Below are 21075 nucleotides of genomic sequence, written 5' to 3'. Positions count from 1 at the left end.
ATAAGACCAGGAAACTGGTGCTTTGTAGAGAAACATCAGTGTTTAAGGTACAGAACTTCCCGAGACATACCGTACTCCTCTAGCATGTCTCAGAAGCGGTCTCATACCGACTTGTCCCTGTTAACTCACTACTGGTTGTGCGTTGAGAGGTTGCATCTGATTGGTTCGTGGCGATATCGCACTGCCATGGCCATGAAGTTGAAGATTGAGAGGCGAATGAGAGACCATTTTGAGGCTTTGCTGTTAGCAACGGCAATTCATGATTCAAAAGAAGGCCAAGGAAATATTTACCGAGATCCGAGCCAAGTTCAAGTTGTGAAGTGGTCTTTACAGGTCTGAGGGGAAACATGGAACCATAGCCCTCTCTACCTTTTGAGAGGACCTTGAAGGATGGTCCAAGGGCCTGTGCACCCCTTGCTGATAAGATAAGAAATCGGAAGTGTTGTTGCCTCTCAGATCATCACCATCAACCAAAAGGCATCGACAATGGCTTCCAACAAACGATACGCCTTTGTGCCTATGGACGAGGGCCCTTCCGCGCCATCCAAAGAGCGGAAGCGCGATCGGTCACGGTCTCCGAAGCGGCGCAGGCGACGAGATGGCGACGAATTGCCACGACATCGACGGTCCAGATCTCCACGAGAAAGAGGCAGCGAAAGAGACAGTGACAGGAGGGAAAGGGACGGAGGGAGCGGTTCTAAAATAAGCCGCGGTGATACCGGACGCGACGACTCCAAAATAAGCGACTTGCGCCTCAAGTCACGCCTCGACTACCTGGCCAAGAGAGAAACAGAGAAGCTGGCGCTGCTCCGAAAACAGGTCGCGGAAGAGACAGCTGAGTTGCGGTCTGGTGTACGGTTATCGGAACGGGAAAAAGCAGACTTCGCCAAAAATCGGGAAATCCTAGGGCTGGCCGAGGAGCGATTGCGCATCGACGACTACCAAGACGGCTACCGTCTACCTGACCAGTATGGGGCCGATAGCAAGAAGAAGGAGGAGGCGCTGAACAGGCGCCATGTGGAGAGGGATCAGTTCGGAAACGAGAAGCACATCACCGAGTACGAAGAATGGGAACGAGAACAAACCGTCAAGGCAAAGGCGCAAATCCAGAGCCGGGAGCGTGAGGAGGAGGAGGGCAAGTACGACTTCTTGCTGGACGAAGATAACATTGCGTTTGTTCGCGATGCGGCTGCAAAGCTCGCCCAGCCTAGTGACGGTTTGACCCAGGAGCAGAGGGTACTCAAGGCCCGGATCGAGGCAGCGGAACGGGCGCACATGTCCATCCAAGAGGTCCGGAAGAGCCTCCCCGTATACGCCTATCGTGAGGCTTTTCTGGACGCCATCAAAGAATACCAGGTTCTGATTCTTGTCGGTGAGACTGGTTCAGGAAAGACCACGCAAATACCCCAGTACCTTCACGAGGCAGGTTACACTAACGAAGGGATGAAGGTTGCCTGTACGCAACCTCGTCGTGTTGCGGCCATGAGTGTTGCTGCTCGTGTCGCTGACGAGATGGGCGTGAAGGTGGGCAGGGAGGTTGGATACTCGATCCGTTTCGAAGACTGTACCAGCGAGAAGACTATTCTCAAATACATGACGGATGGCATGCTTCTGAGGGAGATGGTAACATCACCGACATTAGAAGGATACTCGGCCATTATCATCGACGAGGCCCACGAAAGAACGGTCCATACCGATATTCTGTTGGCTTTGATCAAGGATCTCACCAGAGCAAGACCAGAGCTGAAGCTCATTATCTCGTCAGCTACCCTCAATGCTGAGAAGTTCAGCGGTTACTTCGACGGAGCGCCCATCTTCAACGTTCCCGGCAGAGTCCATCCCGTGGAGGTCTACTACACAGAAAAGCCCGAAGCCAACTATGTGGAAGCCAGCATTGCCACAGTCTTTCAACTGCACGCGACGCAACCCGAAGGCGACATTCTCGTGTTCCTTACAGGTCAAGAAGAAATTGACCATGCCTGCGAGCAGGTTACAGAGATCAAGCGGCAGCTAGGGAGCCGAGTGCCCGAAATCATCGCGTTACCAATCTATGCCAACATGCCTTCAGAACTACAAGCCAAGATTTTCGAACCAACGCCACCGAAAGCAAGAAAGGTGGTGTTTTCCACGAATATTGCCGAAACCTCGCTGACAATTGATGGCATCGTCTATGTCATTGACTCGGGTTATGCCAAAGAGAACACCTTTAGCCCAGTCGGTACGACTGGTCAGTCAACATTGGCTGTCGTGCCCTGCTCTCGAGCTGCCGCCAACCAGCGTATGGGTCGTGCTGGTCGTGTCCGCCCAGGAAAATGCTTCCGTCTTTACACCAGGTTTGCCTACTTGTCCGAAATGGACGAATCGCCAACTCCTGAGATTCAAAGGACGTCGCTCTCCAGTGTGGTTCTGCAACTCAAGGCTTTAGGTATCGATGATCTCCTCAACTTTGACTTCCTTGACCCCCCACCCACCGAGCTTCTCATCAAGTCTCTCAACCTTCTCTATGCCCTTGGAGCACTCAACTCCGCTGGCGCCTTGACACGTGTTGGTCGGCAAATGGGCGAGTTCCCAGCTGAACCTATGCTTGCCAAGGCACTCATCGCGGCCACCGCTGAAGAGTGTGTCTCGGAGGTTCTCACCATTGTCGCAATGCTCGGCGAGGTAGCAACCCTTTTCTTCCGGCCCAAGGACAAGGCGGTCCACGCCGACTCTGCCAGGGCGCGGTTCACTGTCAAGGACGGTGGTGACCACCTGACTCTGCTCAATGTTTACAACCAATGGGTAGACTCGGACTACTCTCCCATCTGGGCAAAGGAAAACTTCCTCACGCAGCGAAGTTTGACCAGAGCCCGTGATGTCCGAGACCAGCTCGCCAAACTGTGCGATCGAGTGCTCGAAGGGTCCGAATCATCTTGCGGTGGGATATCCAACATGAACCCGATTCTTCGAGCTCTAACGTCGGCCTTCTTTTTGAATGCGGCTAGGTTGAACCGCAGTGGTGACGGGTACAGGACGCTGAAGAACAACATGACGGTATACGTGCACCCGAGCAGTGTCGTCAGGGGTATTGATCCGCCACCAAGGGTCATTATCTACCACGAGTTGGTGGTGACGAGCAAGGAGTTTGTGAGGAGTGTCATACCCATTGACCCCAAGTGGCTTACAGAGTTTGGAGGGCATTACTATGACAAGAAGGACGTGGAAGCCATGGAAGGCAAGAAGGTCCCGAAGCAGAGGTCCTAAGAATAGTCGAGGTTTGAGTAGGATGAATAAGGATATTTTTGAGCGATGACATACATTTTTATGGACTCTCTACATCCTTAATACAATTTCCCTTGCATCATAACAATTTTGCATGTATGGGACTTCATTACGGTTGATTCATAGGTTCAGAAAAAGCATACTTAAAAGAGGCACGTATACTCCGTACTTCCAGGGCCTCCACTAAAAGAGTAGCAGCCGACCCACTATTTTGGCACCTCAACGGCCATCTCCAATTGTTTGCTGCATCCACGTTGGCCTCGCGTGCAAGGCTGAGCATCAACTTTCACAACGAACCACTTCGACATAGGTCCATCAAGATGTCCGCACCACCACCGCCGCGTTCTAGCGGGGGCGGAATGTCCCTATATGCCAACTTACTTGATCCAGTCGGCGACAGCAGCTCTAGCCCCGCGCTTGCATCCAAAGATCAGAACGAGTCCAAAGACAACAATGCGCCTCCCCCGAAGAAGGCGATAGATCCAGGTGTGTCCTCTGCGCACACACAGCTTTGTATTCTTGCTAACCTATGGAACAGCTCTTCGCTTTCAGCCTATGCTCCGCCGACCACAAGTCAACAGACCAACAGCGAAACCGAAACCATCCTTTCCCAAACCCCCCCCCGCTGTCCCCTCAGCATCAGCATCACCAGGTGCCCCAGCAGCAGCAGTAGCGCAACCACCACAACGAAGCACATTGGCCGACTGGGCAGCAACAGAGGAAGATGAACACCTCTACAGCGCCTCCAACGAGAAGCGTCAGCGTGGCGGCAGGAGGAAAAAGAAGAAAAAGGCCGACGAAAGGGAACAAACAAACTGGGACGAGACCTACGACCCCGCCCGCCCAACCAACGTAGAAGAATACCTCCGAAGCGATGAACGAATACGGGAAGTAAGAGAGTGGAAGGAAATCCTCTACGCCCACAGACGCAAGTCACGAAGTCAGGATCGCTACACTGGCGAGGACGAAGACGAGCCAGACCGCAGAGGAATGGGCATGAACAGCCAGTTCGCACCCCCTACCTCGTTCAACTTTGCACCACCGCCCATGTCACCCCCAAGAACAGCAGCAAATATACCAGACGACGCAACCGGTGACGACGCGTACGCCCGCCGTTTGGCCTTGTCACAACAACAACAACCCCTTCCACCGCCGCCCGATTCCAGCCCCTTACCACCACCTCCCCCCACCGACACCGCAACCATATCCCGTGCTCCCGTCCGATACTCCCCACCACCACCACCACCCCCAACCGACCTAGAAGCAATGGACCTCGACTCGGACCCCGAAGAACACGAAGGCGTAGATTACTCCTCCATCAACGTGGCCGGCTCCCTTCCGCAAAAGACCCGCGGCAAAGCCTTTGCAACCAAGCTAATGTCCAAATACGGCTGGACAGCCGGCACCGGCCTCGGCGCTTCCTCCTCCGGCATCACCTCCGCCCTGTCCGTCCAGCCTCTCAAACGCAAGAAGAAATCCGACGCGGAAGGCGGTGGCTTCCGGGATCCGGCTGCTGCTCAGGGCCGCATCATTGCCCCCAAGTCACTTTCCACTCCCTCACAGCCGCAACAAGACAACAACAACAACAACAACAACAACAACAACAACAACGCCGGACAAAAGATCAGCAGGGTAGTGGTGCTAAGGGATATGCTCCTCAACATTCCCAACCTGGCCGCTGAAGTTGAGGCTGGGCTGGGGCAGGAGATAGGGGAGGAGTGCGGGGAAAAATATGGGAGGGTGGAGAAGCTGTTTATTGATCAGAGTGAAAGGCTGGGGGAGAACAAGAGGGTGTATATCCAGTTTGTGGAGGAGGTTTCGGCTTTGAGGGTAAGTTTCAACTGCAGTAACACACTAAACGTTCGATCGTGTTGCTGACAAGGAATGATATCACAGGCAGTCAACGCCCTCGAAGGAAGAATCTTCAATGGAAACACCATTCGGGCTGGGTTCTACGATGCGGAAAAGTTTGAGGAAGGGGTTTATGAGGAGTAGATACTTGGCTGCATAGAGAAAGGAATGGTAGGTCTTTTTTTTTTTTTTTTTTGGGGGGGACATCTCTAGGTATAGCAAGAGACACAATATTTCTACTTTGGTCAACTTCCAAAACAGCAATTATCTGGAGACACCCAAGTGTCTCCAGATATACAACGCAGTAGTACCGAAACCAACGAGCAAATATGTATACAGGGAGAGGGCTGTGCTGTTAGACTGCTTATTCCTATCGTTCCCCAAAACAGAAAAAGACCGTGATAGTGGCGGACAAGCACATGAACATAAGACATCCTTTCCCGAAAAATACCATGTCACAGTTGAACCCCAAGTACGCAACAGACCAAGTCCAAAACTCAACAGACAATCATCATATTCGCTTTTAACCCTACAATACGACAACAGCAACACGGCTCGCGGCCCCCATCGATATTACAACGTGTAAGAGATTTCATACAAATAAACAAAACGCCGCTAGAACCAGTCAAAAATCATAGAGCGATGTTTATCCTCTTCCGCACCCATCACCCAGTTATTATGTTTCCTTATTCTCCACAGCCCACACTACAACCGAATCTCCTGTCCAACACCTCTCTACTCAACCATCCTCCTTCCACTTGGCCGCGTTCTCGTTTCCTAGCCCCCGATAAAACTCTGCGTCGAGTTCTACCAGGGGACTGCTCTCATGACTTCGTTGATTGCGCGAAAGGGGGCCAAAAAACTTCACGGGCGAGGGAGAGGAAACGAGGAACGTTCGTCAAAAGGAAAGAGCATGTTGGTAAGAGTATTAAGTCTAGCAATCCCTGCGCGTGATATGGGTGTGTGATGCAAATGCGCTCAGCCACGATTAATCGGCAACATAAACTCCAGATTTGTCGTTCCTTGTTCGTAAATCAAACATTGCTCTTCCTATCTTAGAGAGCCACGGCGAAACCGGCAAGGGCGATGATGGCGAAGAGGCCGGTGTTGAGGGCCATGCCGACCGCACCGTTGTCCTTGTCATCACTGCCGCCACTGCCGTCGTTGCCAGAAGTGCTGCCGTCGGTATCCTCGTTGGCCTGGGTGTTGTTGCTAGTGCAGTCGTAGCCACCGGCGATGACACCGTTGCCGCCCTGGTTTTGAGGAGCGAGCTTGTCGAAGGCCTTGCAAGACTCGGAAATGTCGGCGGAAGAAGAGGCGTCGAAAGTACCACGGACGGTGTCGAGAGCGGGCATCTCAACACTAAATTCCATCATGTTAGTGGCTGTTCAGCAAACTTTCAACATTTCAAAACCTACGACTCGAAGTTGCCACGGAGCAAGACGGCACCACCAATAGACTTGAGCTTGGGGAAGCCAGTGAGCTCATCGAGGTTGGTGTTGTTGGCAATGGTCAGACCACCAGCAATGGCCTCAAGCTTGGGGAAGGTGGCGTTGGTGAGCTTGGCGTTACCAATGAAGGAGATATCACCAGAGCTGGTGGCAGTAAGGTTGGGGGCGGAGAAGGACTGGAAGAAGTTGGAGCCGAAGCGAGCGCTGCCGTTGACAGTCTTGAGGGAGGGAACGGAGAAGGTGGTGACGTTGTTGATGTCGAGCTCGACAGCCCAGACGAGGTTAGGGAGCTCAACCTCGAGACCGATGCCGCCAATACCGTTGGAAGCAAGAACAAGGTTCTTGCTCAAGGTGCGAAGGTTGCTGGAGAACTTGGACAGACGGGCGTTGTTGTCAAGCTTGAGGTTGGCAACGTTGCCGAGGTCGAGAGCATCGAGATTCCTGAGGGAGGTGATGCTGATTCTGATGTCGTCGACCTTGTTGACGGGGCCGAGGGTCACAGACTCGATGTTGGTGACGGTGTCCCACTCGATCTCCTTGGCAGCAGTGAGCTTAGACATGCTCACGGAGGTGAGCTTGGTGACATTCTTCAGCTGGAACTTGCCGCCAATGGTGGCGAGGTCGCTGCTCTGGAGGGTCTCGATGATGCCATTGTCGGCCACCTTAAGGTCGCCAGTGATCTCACTAGGGCCAGAGAGATCAATGCTGGGGCCGGCGCTGCGTCCAATAACTACGCTACCGCGGACCGTTCTGCAGTTCGCGAGCCCAGTAGCCTCGGTCGGGTTGTTGATGGTTGTTGTGCCTCCAGAGATGGAGCAGGTGCCGCTTTGGGCTGGTGTCATAGCATGTCAGTCACCTCGTCATGGCTTCACGAGATGTTCGCATCATGGACTCACCAGCGGCAGAACCAATTGCCACGAAGGCAGGGAGGAGGTTCTTGACGAGCATTTTGCTGAGTCTGAGTAAATGGGATCGATGTCAGCAATGGCTTGTGGGTTGAATGTCTGAAGATGAATAAAAAGTGCGTTGGGTGTGCAGTGATATCAGAAGTAGTGCTACAATGCTTGTGTTGTTCTCGGGGGAAACCAGTCCAAAAAAGTTTGATGATTCACAGCTCGAGTTGTGGGAAGGAAAACTGAGAGGCGGGCAATTGGATCAAGATGGTCCACGCAAAGCGGGCCTGGCGCGCAAAGCAGATGTCTTTCCTTCCGCTGATCAACTGTGAAGCAGCTCCTCCTCTCGGGTGTCTCATCGGGTTCAGGATTTTCTTGTGAAAGCAGCAGGTACACAGTGGGATGTGAGGGAGACGAGTCAAGAACACCCCTTCTATTGGAACGCACCTCTTTCTTCAATGGCGTCGCGGGATACCGGAATGTCTTAGTTGATTAGTGGCGCGGGAGGATGGACGCGACGTGGGATTCAGTTTTGGTTGGTGAGAAAGTCGTGATGAGGGAGAGAAAGAGTGAGCGAGAGGACTCTTTCTAATCAACGACGATGGGAGAAATATTGACAGTAACGAATGTATGAAGTGAAGAAGGACCTTCAAAATGACGGGAGGAAGAAAGGTGTGATGAGGGAAGGAGAGAGAGAGGCGTGGCTTGAGAAAAGTAGAATCCAAGGGGCAGAAAAGACAGGCACGTCGGCACCAGAAACATGCGAGGAAGGGGCAAATGGAGCTAAATTATTGCAGGTACGCTAGCCATGTTACGGGCACGCCCCTGCAACAACACCACCACAAGAAGCTGAAAGGTGGGGTGTGCGCATGCACCGCCAGCATCGACAGGCCCTGAGTGGTTCACCGCGACAGCACAGGTCTCCACTTGGATCTGGATCTGCTTCACCACGGCAATGGGCGAGACTTGGCATATTTTGGGCTCCTCATGATAATCTCAAGCTGTCATTGTTTGTCTGATTCTGTCTATGTTGTTGTTGGTGACCAAGAGGGTTGAGTTGAGGCCTCAGGCGTGGACATAACCGTGTCACGTCCGGGGGTTGAGGTGGGCCAGGATTCCAAGGAATCTCCAGTCGGGCGCCCTGGAAGCTCGTCCAACTTCCAAGCTCGGCCGAGCTGCCTGCTTTTTTTCTTGAGCGTCTGGCGACGTCGATGGAGGGCTTGGCTCGACAGGGGCCGGGGAACCAATCTCGCAGGAATTGGGAAAATGGGACTCGCCGGGATCTCAAGATTTGGCCAAATTCTCCCTGCCATCAATGCTGTCTCCTGGGTCTTCTGATCACGAAGCAGTCAACTTCGGCCCGTCCGATTTGATAACCCTTTTCCCTATGAACACGGCCACCGGGCAACGGGCAGCAAGCAAACAAGACCACAGATCAAAGGAAAAGACGGACACTCGACAACACAAAGTCTCTGCGTTGCATTGTGTAGCCGTGATTGCAGCACTAGCTCGGCCGCCAGAGAATGCGGAGGAGGAGGAGCTTCTTCAGGTTCTGAGCAGCGACGTCAACGAAGCTTACACTGATCGGTACCTGTCCAGCCCGCGGCGGTATGACGTCGGGCACGGGCACGAGCACAAAGAACCACAAGAACGACCGAAAACAACCATTTGGTCTGGTCTCTGTTCCGGCACGTGGTTCTTTTGTCTGAGGGATCCCGCCCGCATCGGCTACAAATCTTCTACCAGCCGGCCCCTGAACCTCCGTATACCGGTATTTGTGGCCACCTGGACGGATAGTAATAGGCAGGGAGGCGACCGATGACAGAAAAAGTCTGGTGTTTTGACCAGGCTTCTGGAAAGGAAGGAAAACGGCCATTTCAGGATACGAAAATTGCGAATTTCAATTGGCCAATGTCGCACTCAAGCGAGAGAGACACAACTCCACCCTGCAATTCAAAATCAGGGAGCGTGATCAGCATGGAACACAACACACAAGAATGGTCAAATCCTGCCTTTTTTACATTTCAACATACCATCACCCAAAAGGTCTCGAGTCGTTCAATTCGTCCGCGTGGAAAACCACCATGGGCGTCACGGCGACGGCACATTTTCATCCCGTTGTCCTGGCCTGCGGACGGGAACACTGTGCCGTGGCTGGCTGCTGCGTTGTTATCTTGATCCGCGCTGGTGAAATGTGAACGGATATGGCCACACCCAGCCGTTCGATATCTGTTTCTAGAGCGCCCCCTTTTTGCTGTTGATGGACCGTGCACGACAACCACCAATCATTCGATCCAGAGGTTCTCGATGTCCAACACACTGGGGTTTCCCTTTTCTCGATTGGGGGTTTGCAGATGCGACATGAAACAAGTCACAGAAAGAACGGGATAAACAAGCTTACGCAAGCTGGGCGTTTGAACAACAAGGCTGACGACAATCGTGAGTCTTTGATCTTGATGTTGGAATCCGTATCGTTGAAGATCGTGTCAACCGAGCTACGGCGTACATATGGCACATTTTGTGCGAGTGTCCAGCGCCACAGGGGAACATTTCCGGTGCCTATCTCGCATTATTTGAGACCTCATTTTTACAAAAAGAGACGACAATTGTTTGTGACAGGTCGAGGCCAGGGTCGGGCCATATTGCCGCCGCCGTCTGTAGCACCGACTGAGCCCCGCACTGGCATGCTGCCACAGTATCTTGGCAACGGTTTTGATAATGGGCGAAATGTCAGATCTCCTGTGACGTTGCTTTAAGGTCTGGGACATGTACGAATTAGGTTTGGGATTTTTGCGACAATCCATTGAACATGACATCAATATGCGGGGAAAGATATACGTGTGGGCTTGACCCAAGGGGGTAGGATGTGGAGGAGTAGCAGACTGGATTTTGTGGTTTGGCAAAGGTTCGTCCCAATGCCGGCGCTTTGGGACAGGACTTGGTACTCCAGATCAAGCCAGGGAGAGTTTAATTCTTTGACGTTTTTTGTTGTCTGTTGATGGTGTCTTGACTTACACCCCCCTAGCTGTTGCACGACACTTGACAGTATGGCAGCATCTGGTTGACGCGAGGGAAGTGATGATTATGAGACAGGTCAACCGATGTCCATAGCATCATGGGATACTGGCAGCTGAAGTCAAATCGTTGCCTTGAGTGGGCAGTATGATGTACTCTTGATCCGCAACGGCATATCAAACTGCATACATATATGTTTTGCATAGAGTTTGCAACGGTATCACCCACACCTACTTGGCGTCGTATTGATGGTATATAGCACTATTGTTTACCTCAAAGTCCAGGCTGCACTCCCCAACATCCATAGTTAAATCATGAGAGTCTGCTATAAGAGCCGGATATATGTAGCTGTTTCGGTATCCAAGCCTAAATGCCAAACTAAAATCACCAAACAGATTACCATCACCACCTCTCGCGAATAGGATCCATTCCGCCGCAGTTTATCTCTCTTGTTGGGTGTAATTAAACTCCTCCCAATAACAAGCATCGTTCAAGCGGGAAATACCACATATAACACACAAAACATGGGATATAATACGGTATATATTACCACCGAACAAGTAAATCTGAAACAAACAGAAATTTGGTGGAAATTTCGATCGCGGCCCTGATGGGGATTCTTGAACTGAACTGCATAACCGGGATTCCAACTTTGGGGTATGGTGACACCGGCAAGAAACAGCATGAACTAGATTCTTGGGTTCGGTTCATGTGCCGAGCCAGACACCCAAAAGTTGACTCCGGCAGTTGAGACTTAATAGGATTTGACTTGGAAAAGTTCCGGCTGGTCAATGCTCCAAAAATCGAGAGCGGTATGTCGAATATTGAGATATGAGCAAACAGCACGAGGTATTCACTCCATCGTACTGATATCCGTCTCCTCAACCCTCCACATATACCTAAATCAAAACCATCATCAGCTTCAGACTCAGTCACACATCCAACGCCGACGTAAACTTACCACATAAACAAACTCCGATAAGGCCTAAACCCCTCCGCAATCTCCTCCATCTCCCTCTCGCTCATATACTTCCACTTATTCCCCCCGCCCTTCGCCTTCAACTTGCCCACATCCCTCCCCACAAAGGCGGCCATCCCCCTCTGCACCCCCAAATCCCCAGTACTAAACACATCCATCCTCTTCAACCCAAAGCAAGCAAACATCTCCACCGACCACCTCCCCAGCCCCCTCACTGCAATCAACTTCTCCAGAACCTCCTCATAAGGCGCATCAGCCAGCATCTGCGCCGTCAGCTCCCCAGAGACAAACTTCTGAGCCAGCCCAAGGAGATACTCCGCTTTCCTCTGTGACAGCCCCGCCGTGCGAAGGGTTTCGATACTCTTTCCTATGACGTCCGCCGGGGTGGGGAACTTCTTTTTCTCATGGGTGGTGGTGGTGTTGTCATTGCCTGGGTAGAAAAGAGAGATAAATCTGTTCTTGATGGCCTTTGCCGCCGCCCCAGAGACTTGCTGGGAGATGATACCTGACGCCAAAGACTCAAACGGGTCGATTTTCTCGGATAGACCCTCAGGGGAAAAGATGTGGCAGTGGTGTTTCTCGATCAGGGGCTTCATTCTGGGATCGACTTTGATGAGGTGGGCGCAGGCTTCTTCTAGAAGGTTGGTGGTGGTTGTGGTGGAGGGGGTGGTTTTGATGCCTTCTAGCGGGATGGCGGAGGGAGAAGTAGGGGGTTGGACTGAGGCGCCGGTGGTGGAGGAGATGAGCCGGGATGTTTGAGGGGATAGGAGGAGGGCGTTGGTGCGGTTGGGGTCTGCGAGGCGGTTTACCGCAGCGGGTTTGGGCTTGGAGATTGTGTTGACCGGTTCGGCTATGAGGGAGACTGCATTGGGGGTTGGTGTTGCTGGTGGTGCTTGGTCGAGGTCGGGCTTGGGGGCAGCACGAGGTCGACGGGGGGTTGATGGGGTGGTGTCTTGCTCATTGTCGTCCTCTTCGACGGCTTTTCTCTTGCGGAATTTGGTTGGAGCAGGAGCAGGTACTGGCTCGGTGATTTTGGCAGACTCGTAGATGGCACCGAGGCGAGCCGACCTTCTTGTTTCCATGCTGCTGCCTGAAGCTGTATTGACGGTTGTTGTCGACAAGAAAGGTGGGATCAATGACGTAGGCTGAGATCCTGACAAGAACTTGTGAAAGAAGGAACACCATGAAGGTTTTACCAAACCAACTGCAGTAGTATTGACCGAGATAACTTTCGAATAGTGAAGTCGATGGGAGCGAATGAGCATTACCTGGAACCAATCTGACAATTGCCGCAGGTTTTCACGGTTGTCGAGGTCAGCCACGGAACAAGGTCGGCAAGGTCTGGAGAGCAAGCTTGTTGTAAGTGATGATCGTTGATTGGCTAGCCGGGTATGAGCCTGGTCTAGTGAGAATGAGAGAGAACGTTGCTATAAGACCAAGTTATAAGATCATGACTTCAGCTACAATTCAGAGACACGTAGAGAGACGCGCTCTTTCCCAAGTCATCACGGCATTGTCGCCCTCTCACGTGGGTGGCATCGAAGCTGAGGTAAGCTTGGGGGGCACGCCGCAATTCCAACCAGCGGGCGGAAAAGATCCCGTCCTGGTGTTTGTCAAACAACGCCAAGCTCTCAAGAGGAGAGGTTGAGCCAAGAAACTTGTGCCTGAATCATCGATAGGCTAATGTCAACTCGACCAAGACCCGCATTGGTTTCTAGAATCGACATTTGACAAATCTAATCTTTCGCGAAGCTCATCAGATAAAATTCTCAAGATGAGTTTGGGAGTTTGTGTGGGATGGTGGTTCGTGCCGGCAGAACAAGCGTGCCTGTGGCATTAGCTAGTGATGGGGGACGGGAACATCTGCACCTATCGTTAAATTGATATGCTGTGGTCGCATCTTGCTGCCGCCTGTGTTCGTAAACCGAAACATTGATAACCAGAGGCATTCACTCTCTATTTGGACACGCAATCTCTCTCGTATCAAGGAAGGCATGCTTGGTCACAAAAAGTGCTGGAGGGTCGAAGGAAGCTGACCCGCAGGACGGACGGAGCGAGATGTACACTGGGCAGAGGCGTGATGCTATTCACAGATTCAACCAGAGAGATCAGCAACATCGATATACAACTATCAAAAAGAGACAAAATAGCAGGCCCGCACAGACATTACGGCCTCATTTTGAACAAGTCAAATGTTCTCAAAATGCAATCATAGGCCTGTGGAAATTGAGTGGGATGTTTGGGCGGCCAAGTGTCCAGAACCTCCCGAAAGTGGACCCTTACCCCCTAACACCGGCAACCCCTACAGAGTCGCAGACGCTAGAACGCAGCCGAGACTTGCGTGCATGGGGTGCTGAACGCTGTCCGCTCGACTTCGAGCTTCTCACATTCCTCCCATACATCACGAGCCAGCCCGTTCAGCGACGACTACGACGAAGAAGAAGAAGAAGAAGAAGAAGAAGCGATTCCTGACGAAAACCAAGACGATTCTTCCATCTGGAACCCCTCCTCTGAATACCCTCTTGTCCTACTCCAGGCATCTCGACTGTCGCGGGCGTAACTCGCGCCACACGAAAATACTCGCGTATCTGTGAGCGTAACTGTGCCCCAGAATACCGTCCTTGTCAACCCAGACCGATTTGGATTTTTGAAGCACCAACTTGCACGACTTTGGACGGCGAGACAACAGCGGAAATTTTGCACATCGCAACGGTTGCACCATCGACCTTGTAGGGTGGTGCTGAGGGCCACCCGGCGACCTCGAACATCATGCTTCTTCCCAAAGGCGGCGTCAGCTGGAAGGCTGCGAGAGCGAGTCTTCCCCCAACGCGGGCGATATGGGTGCTGTTGACCAGAACCCGCTTCCTTCTACTTCTTGCTATCACTGGCACAATAATATTATTATGGCGCGGCATCAGCTCGTCCGCTCCTCAGATGAAGAGGTACGGCGTCCCCATTTTTGTTGAAAGTATTTATGCCCAGAGTGCTAATCATGCCCTGTGTGCGTGTAGCTTCTACTGCTGGGGCCCGAACAAACCACCTTCCGAGATGTCACAGAACGAACAAGCAGCATGGAACGCCCACCATCACACGCCAGTAATCTTTAATCACCACGCGCCCCTGGTTGTCAACGAGTCCACCATCGACCACGTCGACCTGAACCCCATCAAGTCCACCATCAAGGCTGTCCAGAACGAAGAACGAGTTCTCATTCTCACTCCTCTCAAGGATGCCGCCCCCTACCTCTCCAAGTATTTCGAGCTTCTTGCCGAGCTTACATACCCCCACAATTTGATCGATCTTGGCTTCCTCGTTGGTGACTCTACCGATGATACCCTCGCTGTCTTGTCTGCCGAGCTCAACCGTCTCCAGAAGCGCCCCGACAAGTTCCGGAGCGCCATGATTGTCGAGAAGGACTTTGGATTCAAGCTGAGCCAGAGTGTCGAGGAGCGTCATTCCTTCGAGGCCCAGGGACCCCGGCGCAAGGCCATGGGCAAGGCCCGCAACTACCTCTTGACCACGGCGCTCAAGCCTGAGCATTCGTGGGTGTACTGGAGGGATGTAGATATCGTGGACAGCCCCGAGAAGATTCTCGAGGACTTTATTGCCCACGATCGGGACATTCTCGTTCCCAGTAAGCTTCCCTGGAATAGCTTCAGCGGGATAATTAGGTGCTAACTTGTGGCAGACATTTGGTTTCACCGCTACGAGAATGGCAAGGATATTGAAGGAAGATGTACGTTGTGGTTTTATGCCATAGTTGCGAGGACACGGTGCTAACTGAATGCTAGTTGACTACAACTCATGGGTCGAATCCGACAAGGGCCGCGCGCTTACCAAGAAGCTGTCTAAGGATATTGTTCTGGCTGAGGGTGTGTTTTCTCCTGTTTCGGTCTTGATACAATAATAACACTAACTTTCTGCTCTAGGTTACAAGCAATACGATACCGGCCGTACTTACATGGCTAGAATGGGTGACTGGCGCAACAACAAGGACGAGGAGATCGAACTTGACGGTATTGGTGGTGTGAACATCTTGGTCAAGGCCGACGTTCACAGATCGGGCATCAATTTCCCATGTTACGCATTTGAGAACCAAGCCGAGACAGAAGGGTTCGCCAAGATGGCCAAGGCGGCTGGCTATGGTGTTTACGGCCTTCCCAACTACGTCGTCTGGCATATCGACACCGAAGAGAAGGGCGGTAACGTATAAACTGCTGGCACCCGGCGGCCGCTCTCGCCCCCGACCACACCATCTTCTCTTCGGCCAGGGGGCGCCCGTTCCACAAAATACTAGAACACCACTACGACAGAGCGCTCCAGGGAACGCATCAGCCGTTATACGAACGCTCATGATCCACATCGAAAACCACGATATTCTTGTCAGCCTGAATCAGAACAGGCATCTCACAGACACGGGAAAATACATCATGTCTGAAATATTTCACCTTGTGCATCGTTTACTACCTTTTAAAAATCCCGGGGCACCGTTTTTTTACCCTCTGTTCTTTGAACTGTTATTGTTGCTGTTGTCCGAGTGGGTGGTTAGCTAGTATGACGGAATGCTCGGGACATACCCGAAGAGCTGATGTGGGCTTCACATATTGAAGGCTTTGTCATGGCTGGGTTTCGTGTTGATTGCGTTCTTTTTTTTTTCTCATTGGCGGCGCAAAGTACGGGCTAGGGGATCATCAGATATGTTGAACATTGCTCTTTTCATGAGGAGGGACGGGCTGGATGGAAAGAGAAAAGATTAAAGTAATCCATCTGCTTTATTTGTTGTTCACGAACCTACTCCCGCCAGCCAGGCTTGTTTGTTAGCTATCTCTCACTGATTTTTAAAACCTTCTGGGGCTTTTGTTTTTTTATTCTGAGGGACTGGCGGGTGGTATAGGGGGTGGTGGTAAAAAAAAAAAAAAGCAGGGGATTTGGTGGTTCTTGTAACTTGTTGTGTTTGGATAGGGAATTGTGATGGTGATTGTTTCAGTCGAGTCATTCGGTGTTCTGGTGCTCGTATGTTTTGGAGACATGAGATAGGAGCGGCATGTGTTCATAGCTTCTCGTTAAGTTGAAATCAATACTTCGCCATAGCTCTTCGGCAACCTTTCGTATTTCCGTGAATCCGGCAAACTCTTCAAAATCAACTGACAGCATGAAGACCAGCAGATTGAATGGGTGAGCGAGTTTTTCCTGATTTCTTCTACCGAGAAAAATTGAGGAGCCCTCTATACAGATATACAACAGGTCCGGGTTTCTTAAACGTTCGTCCTCTATTCTTTTTTTGTCTGACGGCGTTTCCCCCCCTTCCCCTTTTCATGCACCACACACCTTCTGTCTGCCCACCCCATCTAACCTCGCTCCCATACTCCTTGACCCCGGTCTGTTCCAGACCTGGGTCCATGATCATAGTACAGTTTCCCCCCCTTTTCTCCTCTCCACCACTCCCGGTTCCTCTTCTTTTGGCTACAAGCAAAAGTTCAGGGCAATTCTCTTAGTGGCCGGCCTTGGAGGGGACAAGAGTGTCGAGAGCCTGCTTCTCCTTTGCCTCGGCCTCGATGGCCTCGAGGATGGGGGAAAGGTATTGGACGTCCTCCTCGGGCTTGGTCCACTCGTTCTTGGGTAGGATCTTTTGCTGGAGGGAGAGCTGGGTGGCGCGGCGGATGCGGTAGATGCGGTCGTAGGACTCCTTGGGGGTGAGGCGGCCGAGGGCCTTGAGGACGTCGGCGTTTTCTTCGGAGATCAAATCATCGGCCCTGGAGAGAGGGAGGAGGGTATAGGGTTAGGGAAACAGTTTCTGGAGGTGGCCGATATAATGCACATACTTGAGACCCATTTGACGGTAGAGGGCAGCATTGCTGTACCAGCCGGCAACGGGCTTCAGGAGCTTGGAGAGCCAGGGGCGCTTGGTGACATAGCTGGCGAGCGATGGGGCCGTCATTTTGGATGGATGTGTGGAGGTTGAAGGTATTCACACTTGCAACTTTGCGACGACCAGCAGTCTGGGTGGGTGGGCTTGGTGGTGGGAGCTTTGCCAAATTGCCGCGTCGGGAATCAGCAGACGTTGGTTGGCTCAATTGGACAGGCAGAGCTCTGCCCCGGGAAAACCCGTTGCGGCCTGGGATTTTCTGCCTGAAAAGTTAGGCATGGTTTTCCCATGCTTATGCTTCGCAAGGCAGCGATGAGGTAATGCTACTTTTTTGGCCCGCTGATCCCGCCCGCTGCCTACCAATCCAGCGACCATCTGAATATGAGCTTGAATTGAACTAACTGCTGCAATGCATGATGAGAGATGTGAGAGATGAGAGATGAGAGAGATGAGAGAGATGAGAGATGAGAGATGAGAGATGAGACGGGAATGAGACCAGACATCAGTTCACAAGCTCCAACCCATCTTTCGAGAATTTTGGGGACTTGCATGAAACTCAAACACATCTATCTCATCCTCGGTAGAATCGCATGTCGGAACTGTGCGTTACGGTGGTAAAGCAGCGTTACATGACTCGGCTTGAAAAAGCAGCCCACCAAGAACGGCCCAACAGCCACAGCCTACGTAATTGGCTTCTTCTTAAGGAGAACTTGTGACGATTGCGATTCTTGCGACACTTGGGAAAAAAGACTGGACGGAGCACACACGGAGCAGCAGGAAGAGGGGACCCGGTCAGCGCCGACACACGGCTAACTTTGCCTCTTCTCTTGCTGTGCGATTGTGCAATCCACACTCAACCATATCCATGTAAGGCCGGCTGCCAAGACACAGTTCCTTTCAAGGTTCTCCTCCACCACCAGCGCCGTTGATCGCTCGACTCTCTTGCTGTTTTCGCGCAAGTCAGTTTCTCGGTCTCTCCTCCTCTCTCTTGCACGACACGTACCTGCCATACCGTCCTGGACAGATTCGCAACAATTTGACAACCCACAGTTCCATCGCGCAACATACAAAGGACCCCTCTGCTGGTCCGGCACACCCCAACACAGTATAAGACGTTCCCCGCACATCCGGCACACGACCACGATCACAGGCAATCGCAAACGGTATTGTTCGCATCTACTCATCATACGATCTAGAAGGGAACATCTTTCCCTACCGACGACCCTGAGACTTCCCTAGGGTCTCTGAGGGATTTGGGGCCCCGAGACCCTTGAATTATCTTTCTGCAAAGTAGAAATCACCCTGCAAAACCGAGGAAAAAACGACGGGTTACAGTGCCCCTCTCCAGCCTTTCCGCGCGCGCAGAGACGCGGGCATGTCCAACCAACATCACCACCTCACACCCGACGGACAAGCCGTATCTGCGCCTCGAGCGGAATATGGAGTAACGCTTCCGGACCCGCCCGCCGTCGAAGAGCCGCCCTCTTCGCAGCCGACGAGCGACCATTCGGGAAGAGGCGGGGCAGGCGGAGGGGGCAACGCCAGCATGGCGGGGGAACAGCTCACGCTTGCGGAGCGCTGGGCACTCGACGCCTCGGACTCGCAGTTCAATGCGCTGGCGGGCGCGGTGGGAGGGTTCATGTCTGGAGTCGTGACTTGCCCGCTGGATGTTATCAAGACGAAGCTGCAGGCTCAGGGAGGAATATTGGCGATGCAAAAGAACAGCCCGCATACCGGACACCAGAGAGTAGTCTACAAGGGCCTGTTTGGCACGGCTAACATTATCTGGAGGGAGGAGGGAATCAGGGGGATGTACAGGGGCTTGGGACCGATCATTATGGGGTATCTGCCAACATGGGCGGTATGGTTTACGGTTTACAACAAGAGCAAGATTTATTTGTCACAATATCATGGTAAGGGAACTGATCTTTGGGTCTGGAAAGTGGCGGGATACTGACACCCCGGTCACAGACAGACCATTTGTCGTCAACTTCTGGTCATCCATCATAGCAGGAGCCAGCAGCACGATTGCTACGAACCCAATCTGGGTGATCAAGACACGACTAATGTCACAGACGACTGGCCATGACCGGACACGATTTTCGCTGTATCCTAAGGGGAGCAACACGCCAACTTCGCGCCCTACGCTCCATCAGCCATGGCACTACCGATCGACACTTGACGCTGCGCGCAAGATGTACACCACAGAGGGTATTCTCTCGTTTTATTCCGGCCTCACTCCCGCCCTTCTCGGTCTCACCCACGTAGCGGTCCAATTCCCCGTGTACGAATATTTGAAGACCAAATTTACTGGCACGTCCATGGGTGCTGCCCCAGTAGCCGGCCAGGAAGACAAATCGCACTGGTTCGGGATCTTGTCGGCGTCGATTCTGAGCAAGATCATGGCCAGCAGCGCTACCTATCCCCACGAGGTCATCCGAACAAGATTGCAGACTCAGCGAAGACCCATGCCGGGGCATGAATACATGCAGGGCCTCGGAATGACTGAGCCATCTGCTTCCGGTCAGAACAAGCCAGCGGTTAGCAACGGTCCGAGATATAGGGGCATCGTGACCACTTTCCGCACTATTCTGAGGGAGGAGGGTTGGATGGCTTTCTACGCGGGCATGGGGACCAACATGATGAGGGCTGTCCCGGCGGCCACGGTTACGATGCTTACGTATGAGTATGCGATGAGGCGGATGAACGGGCTGAGGGAGAGAGGGAGGCAGAAGCTGGAGGGTGGTGGCAGCGTGGAGAGGAGAGAGATTTTGGATTCATAAATCCCTTTCTTGAGAGGAAGAGAGGCGCATATAAGATTATTTGTAAGTATAAGACACTTGACAAGCAAGCAAGCAGCATTTGTTTGATGTGCGAAGCAAAGCAAAGCAAGGCGAGTCAAGAGCGAGCATACAAAGGGAGGCAGGCGAGCTTTCATATTTTTGGTTGATATGATATGGACACATTATTGTTTCCCTCATTTTATTTGTCGCATCTTGCATTGGGGCTTTGATTTTCATCAGGAGATGAAGGAGGGAGAGGGGGGGTTTAAAGGGATTTGGGGTCTGGAGTTTTTAAGGGGAACACAATTGCATAAGGGACAGAGAGAGAGAGACGATAGATGTTGTTATAAAGAATGAGAGAAAAAAAATATCAAAAAGGTTCAAAATCTATTACTCGTCCATTGATAATCTGAATCATGTACTGTGCTCATTGGATGTGTGGTATTTGTACCTAGTGATATCAAGTTCTGGAAAAGTGGTGTGATGTCGCTTGCTCGCTCCTTTTGAGAAGCGGTTTTTGGAAATGGATCCCTCCGATAACACCCGCTAAACCTTAACGTCGTCGACCTTTTAAGCTCACCCAGCATCTCAAGAGTAAACGGCACATGGGCAAGAGATGAGATAATTGCAAGAATTCAAAATGGTGAAATTCAATTCTAGAGTTGGTGTTTTTTTCTTGTTCTCTCCGTCATCGGGCGCGTGCATGTGAAGCTGACAGAAACAGACGGTCATGGCCCCGATGGCGGCTTTCACGATGGCTTCGATTTTGTTTGTGTAAGTCACACCTGCCTTGCACAGTAGCACATGCCCGCAGACGTTTCCGCTATTTACATCGCAACTGGGTTGCTGATGAGTTTTATATGAGTAGCTACACCCGATCGTCAATCCAAGCCGCAAAGACAAGCGCAGTGAGTATATTACCTAACCCCTTCCCTGTCACGACAACTTTATTTGCAACGGCCAGTAGGGAGAGAAC

General features: G+C 52.1%; 7 protein-coding genes across 7 annotated transcripts; 4 read left to right on the top strand and 3 right to left on the bottom strand.

Annotated features, from left to right (window-relative positions):
* Positions 1-486: 486 nt before the first annotated feature.
* On the top strand, positions 487-3243 carry QC763_213020 (uncharacterized protein; the record flags this gene model as incomplete). The annotated part of the gene is made up of 1 exon (XM_062910344.1): positions 487-3243. One exon carries the CDS (start codon positions 487-489, stop codon positions 3241-3243), a length of 2757 nt encoding a protein of 918 aa, XP_062769249.1.
* Positions 3244-3539: 296 nt separating this feature from the next.
* Positions 3540-5286, top strand: QC763_213010 (uncharacterized protein). Its single transcript, XM_062910343.1, has 3 exons — positions 3540-3747; positions 3800-5091; positions 5158-5286. Exons 1-3 carry the CDS (start codon positions 3582-3584, stop codon positions 5254-5256), a joined length of 1557 nt encoding a protein of 518 aa, XP_062769248.1. The 5' UTR covers positions 3540-3581; the 3' UTR covers positions 5257-5286.
* Positions 5287-5579: 293 nt separating this feature from the next.
* On the bottom strand, positions 5580-8958 carry ecm33 (cell wall protein Ecm33). Its single transcript, XM_062910342.1, has 4 exons — positions 7904-8958; positions 7460-7521; positions 6531-7395; positions 5580-6474 (listed from the first exon to the last, which is right to left on the bottom strand). Exons 2-4 carry the CDS (start codon positions 7509-7511, stop codon positions 6168-6170), a joined length of 1224 nt encoding a protein of 407 aa, XP_062769247.1. The 5' UTR covers positions 7512-7521; positions 7904-8958; the 3' UTR covers positions 5580-6167.
* A 1881-nt stretch (positions 8959-10839) lies between these two features.
* MAG1 (3-methyladenine DNA glycosylase) lies at positions 10840-13362 on the bottom strand. The gene is made up of 3 exons (XM_062910341.1): positions 13320-13362; positions 11433-13186; positions 10840-11370 (listed from the first exon to the last, which is right to left on the bottom strand). Exons 2-3 carry the CDS (start codon positions 12713-12715, stop codon positions 11325-11327), a joined length of 1329 nt encoding a protein of 442 aa, XP_062769246.1. The 5' UTR covers positions 12716-13186; positions 13320-13362; the 3' UTR covers positions 10840-11324.
* On the top strand, positions 13172-15663 carry QC763_212980 (uncharacterized protein; the record flags this gene model as incomplete). The annotated part of the gene is made up of 5 exons (XM_062910340.1): positions 13172-14392; positions 14462-15084; positions 15139-15186; positions 15242-15322; positions 15380-15663. The coding sequence occupies exons 1-5, from the start codon at positions 14220-14222 to the stop codon at positions 15661-15663; spliced, it is 1209 nt and encodes a 402-aa protein (XP_062769245.1). The 5' UTR covers positions 13172-14219.
* Positions 15664-16805: 1142 nt separating this feature from the next.
* QCR7 (Cytochrome b-c1 complex subunit 7, mitochondrial) lies at positions 16806-17653 on the bottom strand. The gene is made up of 2 exons (XM_062910339.1): positions 17273-17653; positions 16806-17203 (listed from the first exon to the last, which is right to left on the bottom strand). Exons 1-2 carry the CDS (start codon positions 17386-17388, stop codon positions 16942-16944), a joined length of 378 nt encoding a protein of 125 aa, XP_062769244.1. The 5' UTR covers positions 17389-17653; the 3' UTR covers positions 16806-16941.
* A 1038-nt stretch (positions 17654-18691) lies between these two features.
* Positions 18692-20296, top strand: QC763_212960 (uncharacterized protein; the record flags this gene model as incomplete). Its single annotated transcript, XM_062910338.1, has 2 exons — positions 18692-19229; positions 19288-20296. The coding sequence occupies 2 exons, from the start codon at positions 18692-18694 to the stop codon at positions 20097-20099; spliced, it is 1350 nt and encodes a 449-aa protein (XP_062769243.1). The 3' UTR covers positions 20100-20296.
* Between the last annotated feature and the right edge of the window lie 779 nt (positions 20297-21075).

This window comes from Podospora pseudopauciseta, assembly GCF_035222475.1.
Source record: "Podospora pseudopauciseta strain CBS 411.78 chromosome 2 map unlocalized CBS411.78m_2, whole genome shotgun sequence".
NCBI lineage: Eukaryota > Fungi > Ascomycota > Sordariomycetes > Sordariales > Podosporaceae > Podospora > Podospora pseudopauciseta.
The sequence above is the reverse complement of the archived record's forward strand: the minus strand, read 5'-3'. Positions and strand labels throughout refer to the sequence as shown.

Bases quoted from the DNA above. Each gene is read 5' to 3' on its own strand.
- QC763_213010 (XM_062910343.1), top strand. From the start codon at position 3,582: ATGTCCGCACCACCACCGCCGCGTTCTAGCGGGGGCGGAATGTCCCTA. The intron at 3,748-3,799 runs GTGTGTCCTCTG...CCTATGGAACAG, and splicing joins GAAGAAGGCGATAGATCCAG to CTCTTCGCTTTCAGCCTATG. The intron at 5,092-5,157 runs GTAAGTTTCAAC...ATGATATCACAG, and splicing joins AGGAGGTTTCGGCTTTGAGG to GCAGTCAACGCCCTCGAAGG.
- QCR7 (XM_062910339.1), bottom strand. From the start codon at position 17,388: ATGACGGCCCCATCGCTCGCCAGCTATGTCACCAAGCGCCCCTGGCTC. The intron at 17,204-17,272 runs GTATGTGCATTA...CCCTCTCTCCAG, and splicing joins TACCGTCAAATGGGTCTCAA to GGCCGATGATTTGATCTCCG.
- ecm33 (XM_062910342.1), bottom strand. From the start codon at position 7,511: ATGCTCGTCAAGAACCTCCTCCCTGCCTTCGTGGCAATTGGTTCTGCC. The intron at 7,396-7,459 runs GTGAGTCCATGA...CTATGACACCAG, and splicing joins GGCAATTGGTTCTGCCGCTG to CCCAAAGCGGCACCTGCTCC. The intron at 6,475-6,530 runs GTAGGTTTTGAA...GATGGAATTTAG, and splicing joins CTCCGTGGCAACTTCGAGTC to TGTTGAGATGCCCGCTCTCG.
- MAG1 (XM_062910341.1), bottom strand. From the start codon at position 12,715: ATGCTCATTCGCTCCCATCGACTTCACTATTCGAAAGTTATCTCGGTC. The intron at 11,371-11,432 runs GTAAGTTTACGT...GTTTTGATTTAG, and splicing joins TATCGGAGTTTGTTTATGTG to GTATATGTGGAGGGTTGAGG.